This window comes from Bradysia coprophila, assembly GCF_014529535.1.
Source record: "Bradysia coprophila strain Holo2 chromosome X unlocalized genomic scaffold, BU_Bcop_v1 contig_382, whole genome shotgun sequence".
In the NCBI taxonomy this organism is placed as follows: domain Eukaryota; kingdom Metazoa; phylum Arthropoda; class Insecta; order Diptera; family Sciaridae; genus Bradysia; species Bradysia coprophila.
This window is the reverse complement of record NW_023503328.1, coordinates 21,480-41,016: the sequence shown is the minus strand read 5'-3', so window position 1 is coordinate 41,016 and position 19,537 is coordinate 21,480. Positions and strand designations below refer to the sequence as shown.

The window sequence follows — 19,537 nt, the reverse complement described above, 5'->3', positions numbered from 1 at the left end:
TTCAATTATTGTAGACCCTCGACTTCTCGTCCATGATTGATGCGTTTGTTTGTATGAACAAGATTGTTATGGGCTGCAATAACGCTGAATGGTATGGAAGCAACTTCGGTTTCAGTAATCTACGAAAGCAACTCCTAGCTAGTGATCAAAATCAAAATCATGCAGGAGTAACTCCGACAGAGGCGCAGTGTTACATACACAGTTTGATGCTTCAAACGGAGGAGTTTCTACAGAAGAATAAAAGTGTGATAATTGTTTCGTCAGATAAGGGTGGAAAGACCGTGATCATGGATAGAGCGGATTATGTGCAGAAGGTGAAAGATTATCTTGACGAGAATGTTGCAAGTGGAAATTATGAGCACGTCAAAGGTAGAAGTCAATCAGAAATACAATTGGAAGTCGAACGGGCCTACCTGGAAGCTGCAAATCTTATCAATCCGTATTTAAAGAAAGATGGAAATGCAAGGAACCTTGTTTCTTCAGAATCTTTTGTAATGCCTTTGTTCTATGGCTGTCCTAAAATACACAAGGAAAGTGTACCTTTACGGCCAATCATAGCTTCAACTGATATGATAGGGAAATTCCTGTCGGGTTGGCTGCTTGAGAAGCTACAGTTGATAGCTTCCTGTCTAAATCAGTACGACGTCAAAAATTCTGAAGGTTTAACGCGGGAGTTACGTAACTTTAGGATGGAACCAGGTCATAAGTTGTGTTCATTCGACTACGTGTCCATGTTTACTAACATCGAGCTTGCTGAAACGTTCAAGATCATCTTGCAGTATTATTATGTAATTTCGGAAACGACTTCCGTCCCTTTGCATGTGTTCATGAAGTGTTTGGAGTTTTACGCCGTGGATGCCAACGTTCTTCGTTTTCCAAGGAAAATTATTTAAACAAGTGAAGGGCCTAGCGATGGGAAATAGGTTGGCTCAAGTTTTAGCTGAGATTCAGACAAACTTTGCTGTTCACGAAACGCTACGAGAACTGGATGCTACCGTAGTCTCTTTTTTTCTACAAGTATGCTGATGATATCTTCGCAGCCATACGTGATGATCAATATCAGCTATAAAAGAAAACATATCACGAACCGTAGGAATGGAATTAACTGTCACTGAAGAGGATTCAAATAAGGACTTGGAATTTCTGGACTGCGTCTTTAGACGAAATGAGGACTCAACCATATCTAGTCGCTGGTTGAAGAAACACTATAGTTGTTTGATGATTTTGAATTACCATTCGTACCACCCTATTGGCTTAAAGATGAATGTTGTCCATCAATTGATCAGCAAAGCATATGAAGTGACGTCATCTGAATTTGTGGAGCGTACTAAGAGCATGTTAACTAATATATTGGTGAGAAGCAGCTATCCCGAACAATTCATCATTGAGAACGTGCATGTAAGACCTTTTGTTCTTAATGGAGTTCCTCGGTCGTTAGAAAACCGTGGTTTTCGGTATGTTTCTTGTCCGTTTGTGAGTTCCATATTCAAACCGATTCAGGCGGTTGTGGATGAAAATGAATTGAGAGTCAAGCTTGCCTCCGAAGCCTTCGTCAAGTAATAGAAGAATGATTTTGTCTAAAATGAAAGATGCACGCCGTCACTCGTCAATAAAGAATGCGATTTTCAAAGTACGCTGTAACGACTGTGAATTTTCTCACGTCGCAACCACTAACAATTTTGATGTACAACGGTCCGTCGAAGCGTTAATTAAGGATCCGAGCTCCCCATGTGGGAAGCATGTAGAAAGCTTTCCTGATCATTCTATGTATCGGAAGTCTGAGATCGTGAAGATGTTTTTCAGCAAATGGGATACCGGAAAATTCTCGTTACGTCTTGAAATGTCTAGTCAATCAGACTAAGTGAAGGAGGAAGAATAAAGGGTTGTGTGCAACCAGATCGACTTATCATTGTTTTATTTCCTAGTGTAGTTACTCGCGCAGAGGGCTTGAGTAGTTTTTGAAGGGGTTTGTGATTGAGAGAGTTTTGTTGTTTCTAGTGAGTTTTGAGTGGCTGGAGTTCTGTCTTTATGATGTTTGTTTTGGCTGCTGGATGAGAGAGTTTCTGTTTTATTTTTTAGATGAACCGTGTTTGCTTGATGAATTCAACGAAGTCAGTGATTCTGCATCTGAAAGAGTATAATTATAAGCTGTGCCGGAAAGGATTACTTGAACGAGTCAACAATATGAAAGTTCCTTTTGGAGAGTTCAAAAAACTTGAAAAAGATTTCTTGGAAGGCGCGATTATGCATAAGACAGGAAGTTCATCAGGAAGCAAGCACGTTGAGGCACTAAATGAGAAAAAAATTTCTGAAATGGCACGTGAAAAACGCGCTCTGGAACTGGCACTTTGGGCTTTAACAAAAACAATCAACAATATCAAAGCGGATGTTCAATCGAGAATGGATGGGCGGTGTTATCGGCATGTGGTGGAATCGTCTTGAGAGCATCTCGAATAGATTCAAGTTGATGTACTCGAACGAGATGAATGGACTGTATGACCACGTCTATAGAGTGAACAGGAACGAGAAAGTTATTTGGGATGGCGTCATCAGTGATATAAAGTGGGTACGTGAGAATGTGTTTGTAGAATTTGACTCGGTCAGTGCGCTGGTGGAAGGTTTTGAAGAAGGGGATCTTTCTCAGCTTTTTGCTTTGAATTCTGAAAGTACCTTGAATTCTGAAGTACCTTGAAGAGGAAAAGCAATGAACACAATGATTGCATTGAAGAAAAGAAATCGAAAGACTCCGGTGGAAAATCAATTACGACCACTGACTGCAGTGCTAGTACAAATGCGGAAAACGTTGAAAAAACATCTGGAAAAACAACTGTGAATTGTAAAGGGAACTCGACTGTTGGTGGAACCAAATCAATTGCAAACAGTATTGAGGAACCGATACAAGCTGAAGACGGGACATATGAGGATATATCTAGCGATGAAGAAGATGAGAACGATGTTGTGAATCAAGTGCTGTTAAATGCTGTAGAAAGTCCAGACGAAGTAGGAATAGTGGATATTGGTGAGTTCCGCAGTTTGATTGACAGGTTCGTAAGTCGGGAGTTTTGATTTGAGTCCGTGCGGGTCGAGGATTTCAAGCGGATGTGAAGAAGTTTGGATTCGAAGTTGAAGTTGAAGTCAAACTGAAGTGAAATTTGAATGATAGTGGTTTTGAACGGCAGATAGAAAATGAAATTGAAAATGTAATTGAAAATGAAATAGAAAATGAAATGAAGAATGAAAATAAAATGGAAAATGAAATGAAATGGAATGAAAGTGTTGTCTGTGTAATTGCTTTTGTAAACTAGCAGCCTGTGAAAACTAGTGACTGAGTCGATCCTGTTTTCATTGTCGTTTTCTTCTGTTTTGGAATAGTCGTGCGAAGCTGGCATTGTTCAATTCTGTGAAGTAGCAGTAATAACGTCTGAGAACCGGGTTGAAGCTCGAAAAGTACGAAAAGCGCTTTTCCCCATGTTGTAACGAAGAGCACTCATATCGACGGAAGAATTTTTTGAGTATCAAGCCTAAAGTTCGTACCCAAGGTAAGAAGTGTTGTATTAATGGAAAGGCTTGACCTGATGATGGTATCTGACTATTGAGCTGTGTTAAAGTTGGCTTTTATTGTGTTCCTAGGGGCACCAGTTTTTGGTGATTTTCTTTCTTTCTTTCTTTCGCGTTTAGTGCGAATACTAGGCATTTCATGATACTTTCATGACAACGTTTCCTAAAATGAAGCTCCTACCAGTTCTTCAATCGAGAGTTTCATTCTGTCTTGTGAAGGTATGTTACGGAACAACTGATGAGAGCCACCGTGGTGTACTGAGGCCGAAACAGCGTCTTTGTTTCGATAGATTGTCTATCACATTCACTGAACGTGATTGTAGAGGGAAAGGGAAGAGCAAGTGAAGCTCTGTAAGTCTGGTTTGCCTGTCTGTATGGTTTTTCATTATTGTCTATTTAGTCCGTTACCAAATCGTAACGTTAAAGAAAACCGACATAGTTGTGGTATGTCAGCATGATGTTGATACAGTTACTGCGACTAGATTTACAATTTTGATAACCGTTTTGTTTGATGTGTTTCTGTTTGGTGAGAGTCTAAAAGCGGGTCTGTCTAGGCGTTCCAGACGATGAGGTATTCTGGTAATATTAAGAAGAACCTGGAATATCTCGGAATATACTACAATGAAGAAGCAGTGGTTGTATTGACGAAGCGCGATATACCGGTCCAAGTGAAGTTCATTGCGTCGCTGGGAAGCTCGTTCAATTATTGTAGACCCTCGACTTCTCGTCCATGATTGATGCGTTTGTTTGTATGAACAAGATTGTTATGGGCTGCAATAACTACGCTGAATGGTATGGAAGCAACTTCGGTTTCAGTAATCTACGAAAGCAACTCCTAGCTAGTGATCAAAATCAAAATCATGCAGGAGTAACTCCGACAGAGGCGCAGTGTTACATACACAGTTTGATGCTTCAAACGGAGGAGTTTCTACAGAAGAATAAAAGTGTGATAATTGTTTCGTCAGATAAGGGTGGAAAGACCGTGATCATGGATAGAGCGGATTATGTGCAGAAGGTGAAAGATTATCTTGACGAGAATGTTGCAAGTGGAAATTATGAGCACGTCAAAGGTAGAAGTCAATCAGAAATACAATTGGAAGTCGAACGGGCCTACCTGGAAGCTGCAAATCTTATCAATCCGTATTTAAAGAAAGATGGAAATGCAAGGAACCTTGTTTCTTCAGAATCTTTTGTAATGCCTTTGTTCTATGGCTGTCCTAAAATACACAAGGAAAGTGTACCTTTACGGCCAATCATAGCTTCAACTGATATGATAGGGAAATTCCTGTCGGGTTGGCTGCTTGAGAAGCTACAGTTGATAGCTTCCTGTCTAAATCAGTACGACGTCAAAAATTCTGAAGGTTTAACGCGGGAGTTACGTAACTTTAGGATGGAACCAGGTCATAAGTTGTGTTCATTCGACTACGTGTCCATGTTTACTAACATCGAGCTTGCTGAAACGTTCAAGATCATCTTGCAGTATTATTATGTAATTTCGGAAACGACTTCCGTCCCTTTGCATGTGTTCATGAAGTGTTTGGAGTTTTACGCCGTGGATGCAACGTTCTTCGTTTTCCAAGGAAAATTATTTAAACAAGTGAAGGGCCTAGCGATGGGAAATAGGTTGGCTCAAGTTTTAGCTGAGATTCAGACAAACTTTGCTGTTCACGAAACGCTACGAGAACTGGATGCTACCGTAGTCTCTTTTTTCTACAAGTATGCTGATGATATCTTCGCAGCCATACGTGATGATCAAATATCAGCTATAAAAGAAAACATATCACGAACCGTAGGAATGGAATTAACTGTCACTGAAGAGGATTCAAATAAGGACTTGGAATTTCTGGACTGCGTCTTTAGACGAAATGAGGACTCAACCATATCTAGTCGCTGGTTGAAGAAACACTATAGTTGTTTGATGATTTTGAATTACCATTCGTACCACCCTATTGGCTTAAAGATGAATGTTGTCCATCAATTGATCAGCAAAGCATATGAAGTGACGTCATCTGAATTTGTGGAGCGTACTAAGAGCATGTTAACTAATATATTGGTGAGAAGCAGCTATCCCGAACAATTCATCATTGAGAACGTGCATGTAAGACCTTTTGTTCTTAATGGAGTTCCTCGGTCGTTAGAAAACCGTGGTTTTCGGTATGTTTCTTGTCCGTTTGTGAGTTCCATATTCAAACCGATTCAGGCGGTTGTGGATGAAAATGAATTGAGAGTCAAACTTGCTCCGAAGCCTTCGTCAAGTAATAGAAGAATGATTTTGTCTAAAATGAAAGATGCACGCCGTCACTCGTCAATAAAGAATGCGATTTTCAAAGTACGCTGTAACGACTGTGAATTTTCTCACGTCGCAACCACTAACAATTTTGATGTACAACGGTCCGTCGAAGCGTTAATTAAGGATCCGAGCTCCCCATGTGGGAAGCATGTAGAAAGCTTTCCTGATCATTCTATGTATCGGAAGTCTGAGATCGTGAAGATGTTTTTCAGCAAATGGGATACCGAAAATTCTCGTTACGTCTTGAAATGTCTAGTCAATCAGACTAAGTGAAGGAGGAAGAATAAAGGGTTGTGTGCAACCAGATCGACTTATCATTGTTTTATTTCCTAGTGTAGTTACTCGCGCAGAGGGCTTGAGTAGTTTTGAAGGGGTTTGTGATTGAGAGAGTTTTGTTGTTTCTAGTGAGTTTGAGTGGCTGGAGTTCTGTCTTTATGATGTTTGTTTTGGCTGCTGGATGAGAGAGTTTCTGTTTTATTTTTTAGATGAACCGTGTTTGCTTGATGAATTCAACGAAGTCAGTGATTCTGCATCTGAAAGAGTATAATTATAAGCTGTGCCGGAAAGGATTACTTGAACGAGTCAACAATATGAAAGTTCCTTTTGGAGAGTTCAAAAAACTTGAAAAAGATTTCTTGGAAGGCGCGATTATGCATAAGACAGGAAGTTCATCAGGAAGCAAGCACGTTGAGGCACTAAATGAGAAAAAAATTTCTGAAATGGCACGTGAAAAACGCGCTCTGGAACTGGCACTTTGGGCTTTAACAAAAACAATCAACAATATCAAAGCGGATGTTCAATCGAGAATGGATGGGCGGTGTTATCGCATGTGGTGGAATCGTCTTGAGAGCATCTCGAATAGATTCAAGTTGATGTACTCGAACGAGATGAATGGACTGTATGACCACGTCTATAGAGTGAACAGGAACGAGAAAGTTATTTGGGATGGCGTCATCAGTGATATAAAGTGGGTACGTGAGAATGTGTTTGTAGAATTTGACTCGGTCAGTGCGCTGGTGGAAGGTTTTGAAGAAGGGGATCTTTCTCAGCTTTTTGCTTTGAATTCTGAAAGTACCTTGAATTCTGAAAGTACCTTGAAGAGGAAAAGCAATGAACACAATGATTGCATTGAAGAAAAGAAATCGAAAGACTCCGGTGGAAAATCAATTACGACCACTGACTGCAGTGCTAGTACAAATGCGGAAAACGTTGAAAAAACATCTGGAAAAACAACTGTGAATTGTAAAGGGAACTCGACTGTTGGTGGAACCAAATCAATTGCAAACAGTATTGAGGAACCGATACAAGCTGAAGACGGGACATATGAGGATATATCTAGCGATGAAGAAGATGAGAACGATGTTGTGAATCAAGTGCTGTTAAATGCTGTAGAAAGTCCAGACGAAGTAGGAATAGTGGATATTGGTGAGTTCCGCAGTTTGATTGACAGGTTCGTAAGTCGGGAGTTTTGATTTGAGTCCGTGCGGGTCGAGGATTTCAAGCGGATGTGAAGAAGTTTGGATTCGAAGTTGAAGTTGAAGTCAAACTGAAGTGAAATTTGAATGATAGTGGTTTTGAACGGCAGATAGAAAATGAAATTGAAAATGTAATTGAAAATGAAATAGAAAATGAAATGAAGAATGAAAATAAAATGGAAAATGAAATGAAATGGAATGAAAGTGTTGTCTGTGTAATTGCTTTTGTAAACTAGCAGCCTGTGAAAACTAGTGACTGAGTCGATCCTGTTTTCATTGTCGTTTTTCTTCTGTTTTGGAATAGTCGTGCGAAGCTGGCATTGTTTAATTCTGTGAAGTAGCAGTAATAACGTCTGAGAACCGGGTTGAAGCTCGAAAAGTACGAAAAGCGTTTTCCCCCTGTTGTAACGAAGAGCACTCATATCGAAGGAAGAATTTTTGAGTATCAAGCCTGCAGCTCGTACCCAAGGTAAGAAGTGTTGTATTAATGGAAAGGCTTGACCTGATGATGGTATCTGACTATTGAGCTGTGTTAAAGTTGGCTTTTATTGTGTTCCTAGGGGCACCAGTTTTTGGTGATTTTCTTTCTTTCTTTCTTTCGCGTTTAGTGCGAATACTAGGCATTTCATGATACTTTCATGACAACGTTTCCTAAAATGAAGCTCCTACCAGTTCTTCAATCGAGAGTTTCATTCTGTCTTGTGAAGGTATGTTACGGAACAACTGATGAGAGCCACCGTGGTGTACTGAGGCCGAAACAGCGTCTTTGTTTCGATAGATTGTCTATCACATTCACTGAACGTGATTGTAGAGGGAAAGGGAAGAGCAAGTGAAGCTCTGTAAGTCTGGTTTGCCTGTCTGTATGGTTTTTCATTATTGTCTATTTAGTCCGTTACCAAATCGTAACGTTAAAGAAAACCGACATAGTTGTGGTATGTGAGCATGATGATTGGAAATAAGCCTCGAAAGGAAATGAAATAATTGATAGTAATTTCGGGCTGTTTTTTTTTGTGAATCATTACAATAGCTTCATTACTTATTTACTCAGCACCGTCTGCCACAAACTGGGTCCGCGACTCAGACTAATTGATCAATTTTTCCAGGTAAACTTTTGACGAGAAAAACAACTAAGCATCCGATAACGACACAAATAGAGACAAACAATCAACAACGCAAAAGCTTTGGCCGAAAGTTTTGTAAATAATTATGTCAACGAGCGAAACAATATTTCTTTTCCACTGTCGTAATCAGCCGATGATGGTAATTTAGAATTACATTGGAAAATACGAAGCATCGTCTAATCATGGAAACATTGGCTGGAATTTTTTGGTCGGAATTTTGTTCTCCTCCTAATTTTTGGAACAGTGGAAATGCAAAGATAAGCTCAGATGTTGATATATATCACATAGTGAAGCGAATTCATTATTTTAACAAGTTGGAAATCCTCACACTTTTTTTATTGAAATATCAATTTTCTGTACAAAGTCAACATTATGGCACTTAGGATAATTGCGTTTCAATTAGTTTTTTTTTCTTTAATTGACTCCACATCTGAACCACAACGCTTTACGCTTTTAACGTAAATAATACAATAACAGTGTTACATGAACCCTCTCCATACAGAAAAGAAATGACAAAGAAGAAAAACACACAAAAGCGTAACCGATAAAATCTAAAAATTGTACTTTAACCCTTCTCCGTTCGAAAATTTAACGTGTGAAACTTGATCCGATGGAGAAAATGCAACACCTAATAAATTATTTTCTTGGCTCTGAAGCTGTGGTTGTTGTTGTTGTTGCGGAGTGGTTACAGCCGTCGATGAGAACGAATCTAATTGAGATTGAGCAGTGGCCGCCTGTTGTTGTTGTTCTTGTTGTCTGGATGCAAAAAATAATGGCTGAACACTTTGGAGCTATAAAATTAAAACGAAAAACAAGTTAATTGATAATGAAGATGTTGTGAAGTACGTGGATCATAAAACACCAAGGGGCAAACTGATCTTGAAAATATGTGCCTAGCCCAAGGGAATATTTTTTTTAAATTATCAAAACTCTACTACTCGGTTCATTGTATTAACCAGTGGATAGTATCCAGCCGTGTTTGTGTTGTTCGTGTACACTAATTTCAAACACCGTTTACCCCTCGTAAAAACCCCAAATTATTATAATGTCAATCTAAATATTATGCCTTTCATCCTACTTGTTGGAAATAATTTTGTTGTTGAAGCTGTTGATCGTTCGAGAGATAAACTTGTTGCTGTTGATAGTTTTGTGGTTGTTGCAACGAGCTTGGTGAAGTGTATTCACTCCTTTGTGGTAAGCTCAGTTGGTACGGTTGGGTTTGTTGAATAGTATCCGAGAGAAAATTCTGTGGAACGGTGTAAGCGTCCGCATATTGCTGAGCTGAAGCAAACTGTAAAATGAAAAAAAAAAAAAAAAAAAAAAATCAAATCAGCTGCGGTGTAGAAGTTTTTGGAAATGGTTGAAATGGTAAACCTATATTTGCGACAATTTAAATGTTATATTTATATGTGCTGTGTGATTGACATAATTTTCTCCACTCAAAAGACCATGAAAAAATGATGTGTTGATGCTTCGCTTGATAATAGTTCGGATGAGAAAATATCCATTTCCTCCGGCTTTGTTTTGTTCAGGTGAGAAAATAGTCATTTTCTCCTCCGAACTGTCACCTTTACTTTTGTTTTTGAAAAATGGAATCAGAAATTGATGTTTTTGTTTCGAAAGACGGTTAATCACACTTCGCTCATATGAAAAACGTTGAGTTCAGCTCGGGAAGAAAATAGGAGATTCCAACTCGAGCGGCACATGATCTGCTTTCGCAAAACTTCATTCTTGTAACTATTCCACATATATAACAGAAGTGCGAAAACACTGTGTGAGACTCGTGTATATTCTAATTGATATCGTGGTTTGTGTGAAGTAAAAACATAAACCAACTTATCGAAAAATTTCCGACCAGCGCATGTAAATGATCGTGCATAGCATGTAAATCATCGAAACATCTAACATGTCTTCATTTACATTCGCAGACAATGTAAATACAACGTACAGGATGCCTACCATAGAGTATGATGCAGATGCATACACTTTTAATTATAAATGTTCTTGACAAATTAATCCGATACAACTTCCATTGGAACTTCCATTGCTTTTGATTAACACTGTAACCTTGAACCAGTGAACCAGAGAAGTTCTACATTTACCACTAGAGTGTAATGATATAATCTGTTAGTTTTTTCACCCTTTTACTTGCAACATCTTTCATTTCATTAGCTTTATGTGTTTCTAAGCGGTAAATGAAATTTTTTGAATACATTTTCGCATTTACCGACTAGAAGCACGTAAAGCACTGTACGTCGTCCGAGGTTCCACATTTTTATTTTGCCGAGTGGGAATACAGCCACTCATCAAAATACAAATTCGGAACCTCAGTCGTTTCGAATACATGTAAATCGGTAACCAACTAGGTTTAAAAAGCGTTGCATTAATTGCTTTGAAAAACACAAATTAATTAAATTTCCGGGACACTGCAACATACAATAAACAAAATCAACAAAAATAATCACTGTCCAATGTCCAGGTCCAGGAAAACGAATTTATTTTATTTCATTGCTTTTTTAATTAACTTATTCAACTTTTTTTTTTCACTATTACAACATGTTTGGGGTACATTCTCCACCCAGATGATTTACATTTTCGTTTTATTGATGTTTTTTTAAACGGAATTAGTGTTCAGAAATTGTATATATGGCAAGGTCTGTCAACTGAAAAAAGCCCTTCTGACAAACAGTGAAATCATTGCTACCATTGGATGAATTTCTGTAAAATGTTCTTTAGTCACGGGCGAGAGGGGTGCCGAACTTATTGTAGTTAGTCTAATTAATCCCATGTGATTTAGCCTGCCTAGCACGTTTATTCCATTTAGTCCAAAACGTACGGCACTTGTCGCGACTCCGTGATTTCATCAATTTCTTTTACTAGTGAGAGAAAATGGACTTTCCGTCCCTAGGGAAAAGTTTTTCCCTCCTTCGTAAAGGAAAACGTCATACCACACTAGGGAAATAATTTGATATTTCGTATCACGGATGAGTAGAAGCACTTCGGGCTAAAACCCTCGGACACTTTTACTCATATGGATACGAAATATCAAATTCCTCCCCGTGTACAATAATATACTATTTACGTAATTTCGGTAATAAAATGAACTTGTGAGTCAGAAGGGTTTTTGAAGGACCCAGATTAAGTCTTCTAATAAACGTTGCTTACGCGTAAAAAACTAATGTAATGGTAATGTTCACCAACCGAAGGGAACAGTATAAAAACACTTCCCTTAGCAAGGTACGCTGTCGACTCAGCTTAAATTAAGCTTTGCCATATTCCCCATTTGCACGTAATGTTGTAGGTGACACTTGTTTCTATGTTCAAAAAATTTGAATGTCGGACATTAGTATGTTCGACTAATTTCCGCTACGCGCCGCACCCTTCTTTGCACATCGCTAATATGAATTCGGCACACAAGGACCACACCATTTAAATCTTACAAATGTCTGGTTCCTCCGAATAGACGAACAAAAACACGACAGAGTAAAAGTAACCCAGGCTTGTTTGACTAGCGACCTGAATAATCTAGTAGCCCTATGTTTTTTGCGAATTAAATTTTTCAACTTATGTCAGTGTTCATTTGAGTTCATTTTCATACAGTGTAATTAGGTCCCTCATTTGACGTTTCAATAATGAACCGCTCCTGCCAGGTTTACTTTTACTCTGCCATGACAAAAAATAAACAAATGTAGAACCTGTTCCAAAATCGAAAATAATTGATATACCGGCAGAAAAAAAGACATAATTTTCCAATTTACACATTACCCGAATTCCATTCTCACATAAGTTGTCAGGAAATTAATTTTGATTAATGTACGTACCTGATGGGGTTGCTCATATTGTTGTTGTTGTACATTTAACGACTGTTGTTGCTGTTGGTGGTGTAGCCTTCCAACTGTCGGTAAACCATTGACTTGTTGTTGTCCTCCGTAATATCGGGTAAAAGTTTGTTGTAAACTTGGAGTTTTCAATGTGAATGTGTTTCGATACGGATCAGTTTGGAAAGTCAGCTGAGGCATAGCGTAAATAGAATGAGTGGCAACAGCAAGGATGATTGATTGTAGTAGCATCATCTGTGCAAATTTTTTGGGCGTTATATATACAAACATCTAGATATGCAATGTGACAGTGTATGTACCATGAGATAAAGTCGAATTTTATAGGAAAACTAAATTGATTTTTATGAACTTGTTGGAATGCAAAATTGTAAAGATTCGCCTTTCGTTCGGCTGCAAAAGAAGATAAATGTTTTCGAAGATATCGAGGTTTCGGTGAATTGGAACTACAAAGGGCGAAATTTGTTGTAACCTTAAATAGACTTTACTACATACATTGAATGGTGAAAGAAGTCTATAACGTGAAGAAAGGTATGTGAGAGGAAGGCTATTCAAAGGCGCTGTAAACCGTTTATAAAGTTTTATATGCATCCATACGACGCAAAACTTTGAATCACTAAACTTTGTTTGTCATGTTTTAAATTAATAAAAGTTCAGGTCAGGATATAGGTCGAGGACTTGTAATACTGACGCTTTTAGAGTTCGTAGGCTAAACCAAAGTAACTCAAAAAATGCACAAAATTAGCATTGGAAAAGCATAACACTTTGAGAGGCAACAGCGGCAATACCATTAGGACGATTTTCAACGTGATTGCAAATCTATTTCTGAATTTTCGTAGACATAAAACAAATTTAAGGCTGCAGTTCGCAAAAGAAGTTACGAACTTTCTGTTTTGCACACGTAAATACTGCCACTTTTGTATCTAAGCCGTTTTTGCTGCTATTCTCGATTTCTTTGATTTCTCTCATTTGCCATTTGAAATAACTTTCGAAATGAAATAGCATATCAGTGAAAAGGAGAATAACTCTCTTGCAAGAACAGCTTAGATACGAAAGTGGCAGTATTAACATGTGCAAAACAATAACCTTTTTTTAATTACAAAGTTTGGAGTTGAACGTTACTGTTACTTGTTGATTCTCTAGATTACAGGATCAGAAAGGACCACAGGGCTTATAAATTGAACAAGTGAATTTATTAAGAACATCCAAAAAGATTGACTAACTGACTTAAACTAGACCTGATTGCCAACAATTTGCAAATAAACTCAGTGCATATTAATACATGTTGTTGACTACTTGATTACTCGATTGCACATAATCTAACATTATACCTTTGTATACTAAAATCTAGGTACTCAATTGTTTGCTACATTGATATAATATAGGAGCAATCTAATCTGAAGCGTATTTTGTGTATTGATGTAATTTGCTTCAGAACTGATGGCCATTGGTATTCATTTACCCTGGATAATATAACGCCCACAGTAGCACTAGCGACTTAGCTACTATATAAATTGCATAATATTCTCTTAAAATTCAATTCTGGGAAAATACGATAATATCGTACCACACCAAGCAATAAAGGAAATGATAACTTTTAGATTTGAATATTTCGCGCACAAATTAATGGCATAAAAGTTTGCCTAACCACCCATTGGTTTTTTTTATTCATGATGGAAAAGTTTAAATTCAAAATACATCTGCATATATATACAGGCCGATATACGGTTCAATTTAATGAAAAATCCATTCAATTTATTAAAATGTAGAATGAAAATTCATGAACTAAATTGAATTTGAAATGAATAAGAGCCGCGCTCAGCACACATACATAGTTACACGTTTTGCTTATTGACAATATTATATTGTGAGCCATTTCAATTTTGTTTTTATCAAAACGAATCTTTACTCGTAAAATAATTAAATAAATGCTCGCATGCACTTATAGTAGAGCGAAAAAATAGCCGTAATAGTAGACACAGCTTGTCCACTTGTCCTATTAATGTACATATTATTTTTATGCATACGAAATAGGTCGAGCTTTCGAGTAATTCAATTATCGAGATCATTGGTTGTATACGTTGTGCACTTATCACAAGCTAATTTTTGTTTTAAATTAATTTTGAAATAATATTCAACATACGAGTGTCAATCGACTACTGTTAGAAATGCTACATTTATTTTCACAGTGCAGGCGAGAAAATATTTATTTTCTCCACTTCGCTGGAAGTTCGGAAGTCTTTGTTGTGACAAACCACACCTTCGAAATGCAATTTCCAACTTTTTCCCTCGTTGAATCGTTGAACAATAGTTATTTCTGCAACGGCGCTGCGAAAAGTGAACTTTCTCATTTGGATGACATATGAAGGGTCTTATCATAGAGTTACACTCGAGAGTTGGCGAGATGACGGTTTTCTATGAAAATGCTACTTCTAAGAGGAAACCAGCATTTTGTAATAATTGTATTCTTGTGGCCAGTAGCTGTTGTTTTTACTCCTGTTACATGAGTACTGTCTGACATTTTGTGTCATTGAATTTGTGTTGTCTTTGTTTGTTCTACGAATCTTCAAAACCAAAAAAGTGCAATGGTTTGTTTTGATATGAGTCAGCATAATTTTCGTTTTGACAGATCAACATATGACTCAGTGTTGATAAATACTACAAAGATAGGGTTGTCCATGTAGTGGCCACATGGATAGATGATAAAACGACAAAACGCCATCACGCCACCTCTATGGGTCTCATTCACTGGATCACTAGTGGCTTTACTTTTCGTCATTAGTATCGGTGGCATACACCGCTTTTCTCAAAAAAGCAAAAAAAAAAATTACTTTTCGTCACTCAGTTATGAAAATAACTATTGTTTGGGAGGAGAAAATAGGTAATTCCAACAAGAAAGAAGTTTTCTCACTTTCCACCTAGGGGAACACGTCGTTTTTAAAATCGAAAGTAATTAACCGTTTTTCTCTACAAAGCGAAAACATCGATTCGATATAGAATTTTTGGAAAGAAATGTAAGTTATTTCTTTTGAACGATAAAATTTCTATTTTCCCCAAATGGGTGAGTAGAGAAAGTAGAAATTTCACGCCTGAACTGTTGTCAGACAAAATGTCAACAAAATGTCATTTTGTGAAGTCACTCTGAGTGGAAAAAATAAGGTTGTGCACAGGGCTACTGACATACTAAAAAAATGGTCACTGAATCGTATTTGAAAATTGAAGTCTGCGTCTGGAGAAAATAAAGAAAATGGAACATGTAGGCAAAATTTCACTGCACGACAAGTTTAATTGAGAACTTTTCGTTTCTGAACAAGTTCTTGGGCTCGAGGATTCAGATACGGTACATACTAGCACTGTCTTTAAAACCGTCTTTTGATCAATACCCACGTTCGACTTTAAAACCGTCTTTTATCAATACTAACTTTAAGCTTAGCACAATCAATAAATTTCATTAAAAAACACAAAACAAAGGCAAAATTAACGTTCGCAATTCCTTATTGATATAATAATTGAAGGAAAAAAATTCAGTTCCGCTGTCTTAGCTCACACAAAACGAGTACCACACTGAACAATAAACTGTAGAAAAAAATGCATCTCTCATAGTCTATATACATAATTTTCAGGAAAAAAGCAATTGAAATGCCAATAAAGAAGTAAATATGAAGAAGGGGTCACCCTACCCGAAAAGCAGCTTTCTTCGATGACACTCTCTTTGACTGTATTATATTATTATTGTGTGTCATGTTTCACCAACAAATCCTATTTTAGAACTCATACCACGTTTTTTCGATAATGTCTATGGACGACATTTTTGGTGTGAACGTTTAATATAACTGTGGGCATGATAAATTTCCATATATAATTAAATTAAAGCTTTTATCGCTGCTACAGCAATTTAATGAGTTTACTTTTTATAAGATTTTAAGGAACTGAATACACAAAAATTGTTATTTCTGTAAATTTCCTTAATTTTTTTTTATAAAATTACTCTGTTAAAGAATTTTACTATGAGTGAAATCTAATGCGAAAAATACTTCTGAAGAGCTTCACTTCGAATCATTTCCTTTGTTAGTATTTTATGGTCTCAAGATAACAGCAGAAGAATATTAGAGAGATTAGGAAGCATTTTTACTTAAGTTAACTCGTAAATTGTATGTAAGTAAACCCAGCTCTAGCATTAACATAAGAAATATTCGGAGGATTTTGTAATCAAAATATGTATTTTCTCGTGAAGATAGTCATGATTTCTTGGTATGAATAAAAACTCATAGTTTTTTTGACGTTGGAAAAATTAGTGGTAGTGCTAGAAGCAGTGCTACAATGTAAATAAAAATCTTCTATCAAAGTATTTATATAACCTACTGCTAGAATCGACATTGACGATTTTGTGTGAAAACTAATCATAGCCAACCTCGCAAATTTTCCTTGACTTCAAATATAAACATTTCACGGTTTCTAAATGTGTAAATTCAATTTTCCATTAGCATTTTCTATGTTAACTGTTTTCCTATTTTTTTTTCTTCTAAAACTTCCACTCTTTGCGAAGTTGGCTGTGTTTAGTTTGCACAGAATTTTTGGCATGCGATCGCACTGCCAGTCGTCAACCGAAGAGATCTATGGCGACAAGAACATGCACCTGACCTTTGGCCAGACCTTAGATGATAAAAGTATTTAAGTACAAGATTTTGTGACAAACTCTAATAGACACTTTACACAAATGAAGTAATAGATTTAATGATTTTGTTGTGACAAACTCTTGTTGTTTCTATAAAAGTTGTATACTCAAACATGTGTGAAATGAAATATTGTCTGTTGAAAAATGTTTCTCTCTGAAAGAGGCTCGTTTGTTTAACAGCAACGAGTTCATTATGCGCTCGGAACAACAAACCGGCATTGCTGCTTTTCGTTAATTTTGAATTCAAATCCACAAATCTTTACAATTCGTTACGCGAGTCAAATCCATAAATGATTCAACAAAAAATTAAAATTTCATTGTTCGTTTATTATTCAATATCGATTTTTTAATCAATTCTGTACGTGTAACATAAAAAAGAAAGATCGAAAGAAAGAGTTCCAATTAATGTGAATTGAATACTAATTAGTAGCTTATGTAATGATGCTGTTCGCTTTTACTTGCTTGTCTTGAACGAACGGCATAATAAATATATGTCATAGACTGTAGGAATAGTAGATTACAGTGCAGTAGCAACAGAGGGGCAAAATCACATCAAGCGATTGCAGTTCCAAACGCGATATTGAATGTAGTGACTTCATTTACGCAAACATATTGTGCGGATTAGTTATTTGTTTATCAAGGGGAGAAAATATGAAATTCAAACAAGATCGAAAGTTTGCAGCTAAAGCATGAATATGACGGTGGAACAATACGAATAAAGAGACAAGAAAGCCCATTATTTTGTGAGTGAAGTGCGATACGCAGTCTCTCTGTTTTGTCTGGGTAACACTTTTATTGGTCGAAACGGGTCGAAAGCTAGAAGACTATACGGGTGTGGTTCTTTCTTAAGTTTTTCCTATAGTTATATTCGTGAGAAGGCATGGTGGCACTGATCGGCACCCAAAAGTAAAATGGGCAACCATACATAATTGCAAATTACAGCGCCACCTTGCAGTCTCCCGAGTGTAAATGTCTATGGTTTTGATAAAATGATATCCAAGTCAATTCTAGTATCTAGTCATGATAGGGCCTCACGTTTCCTCCCGAAATTTTATTAATTTCACGATTGTAGGTATCGAATTGTGAAAACTGCCAATTGGATTCTTTTCTACGTAGCACTTATAACGAAAATATTATTATCTAACCCATAGGTCGATTCATATAATTCTTTTGCACAGTTTCCCTATGTGCCACATTATAATAGCCAATTGTTTGATCTACTTTCAATGAACTAATATCTTGCCCATTGAGTATGAAGTGGAATTATACAACTTTTCCAACTAAATCTTCTAGTTTTTCTGTTCATTGTATATCTTTGCCCACTGTTCCTACGTTTTTTTTTTCTTCATCATAATCGGCTGTTATTGTTTTTCCGATACGTGAACGGAATTCGTAGACCTAAAATCAGTAAATATGTTAAGATGTTATGAAATTGATATGCTCGGTGAAAATGAAATGGTTGCATTCTTGGCCTGTGAATAATTAACAAAAAAATAGGTATGATAGTAGACAGCTTACCAATCAACAAACAGATTAGCAAATCTTGTTTACTGAGTTTAAATTATTTGTGTGAAGCATTAGAGTTTCAGTCAAGATAATGTTCAAACTATCGAATACTACATTATTCAAGTAGGATTTTTTTTGCTGTTCAAATTGACGCGAGTGTTGAGTAGTGTCGGTTATGGAATGTAATTCAATTATGTTGAATTTGTTTGTTTCCATTTTTCGTATATTATTTATCCCATTGAAGTGGTAAGAACAGAGAAAAAAAAACTTCATACAAATATTCGTTGGCAAAACATGCCACAAAGCCATTCAAATAAAAAGGCATTCAAGTTTTAAACGTTTGTTATTTTAACGAAAACAAAATCAACAACAAAATAATTGTTTGAGCGTTGGATAACACAATTTGCTCAGTTTTCCTCGATGATAATTGTTAAAAAGAAGTGCGTCATACCAGGAAGTTAAAGCTGAGCAGCCGATTTATTTTTTTTTCTTACATTTCAATTTACTAAGCTGAAAACGCAGAAATTGAGGAGGAAGCAAAATCCTGTTAAAAGACTTGAGAGTTTGCGTTTTAGCAAAACACCTACAAATCTTGTTGGCATTTAGTCAAATTTTTCGTTATTTATTTTACGTGTTACGGCATGTTTCATTTTCATTTACATTGCCTAATTACGTAAAGCATTGCATTCTACTTACGAGGTTCCAAGTTGTTATTTGACAAGTGGGGAATACAGCCATCCCCTTCGGGTCACCCCACTTATCAAATTCACAACTTGGAACCTCGGAAGTAATATACTATAAAATGTACATACAATTATCCGATTGTGATGCCGGTAGCTCTCGGACTAGTACTTCGTACGGGTGTAGAAATGGATTTCAAAATGTATTCGGGATTTTTAAACATGAATTTCCAATGAAAATCAAATACGGGATGATTTTGTGGTTAGAGTTTGTTTTGGGTGAGTATATAGAATGTTTCAATACATTTATGCCACTCAGCATCATCATATGAAAATTTTGAAACTTTAAATGCCTCAGCCTCAATGACATAAAAAAAGTTGTATGAATCTCGGCGC

General features: G+C 36.8%; 1 protein-coding gene across 3 annotated transcripts; it reads right to left on the bottom strand.

Moving 5' to 3' along the window:
* Positions 1-8,723: 8,723 nt before the first annotated feature.
* On the bottom strand, positions 8,724-15,860 carry LOC119069671 (putative cyclin-dependent serine/threonine-protein kinase DDB_G0272797/DDB_G0274007). Of its 3 annotated transcripts, none has more exons than XM_037173789.1 (4): positions 15,703-15,860; positions 12,266-12,517; positions 9,523-9,735; positions 8,724-9,235 (listed from the first exon to the last, which is right to left on the bottom strand). In XM_037173789.1, exons 1-4 carry the CDS (start codon positions 15,730-15,732, stop codon positions 8,996-8,998), a joined length of 735 nt encoding a protein of 244 aa, XP_037029684.1. In that variant the 5' UTR covers positions 15,733-15,860; the 3' UTR covers positions 8,724-8,995. The 3 variants fall into 3 exon arrangements, with proteins under 3 accessions (XP_037029684.1, XP_037029686.1, XP_037029685.1); XM_037173791.1 differs by having other exon boundaries at positions 8,727-9,235; positions 15,668-15,841; XM_037173790.1 differs by lacking the exon at positions 15,703-15,860 and adding an exon at positions 12,583-12,691 and having other exon boundaries at positions 8,727-9,235.
* Between the last annotated feature and the right edge of the window lie 3,677 nt (positions 15,861-19,537).

What these genes read in the sequence shown, in the direction of transcription:
- LOC119069671 (XM_037173789.1), bottom strand. Translation starts at nt 15,732, where the DNA reads ATGAAATTTATTGATTGTGCTAAGCTTAAA. An exon ending in TTGATTGTGCTAAGCTTAAA is followed by an intron (nt 12,518 to 15,702) that starts GTTAGTATTGAT and finishes AAATTTGCACAG; the next exon opens with ATGATGCTACTACAATCAAT. An exon ending in AATATGAGCAACCCCATCAG is followed by an intron (nt 9,736 to 12,265) that starts GTACGTACATTA and finishes TTCATTTTACAG; the next exon opens with TTTGCTTCAGCTCAGCAATA.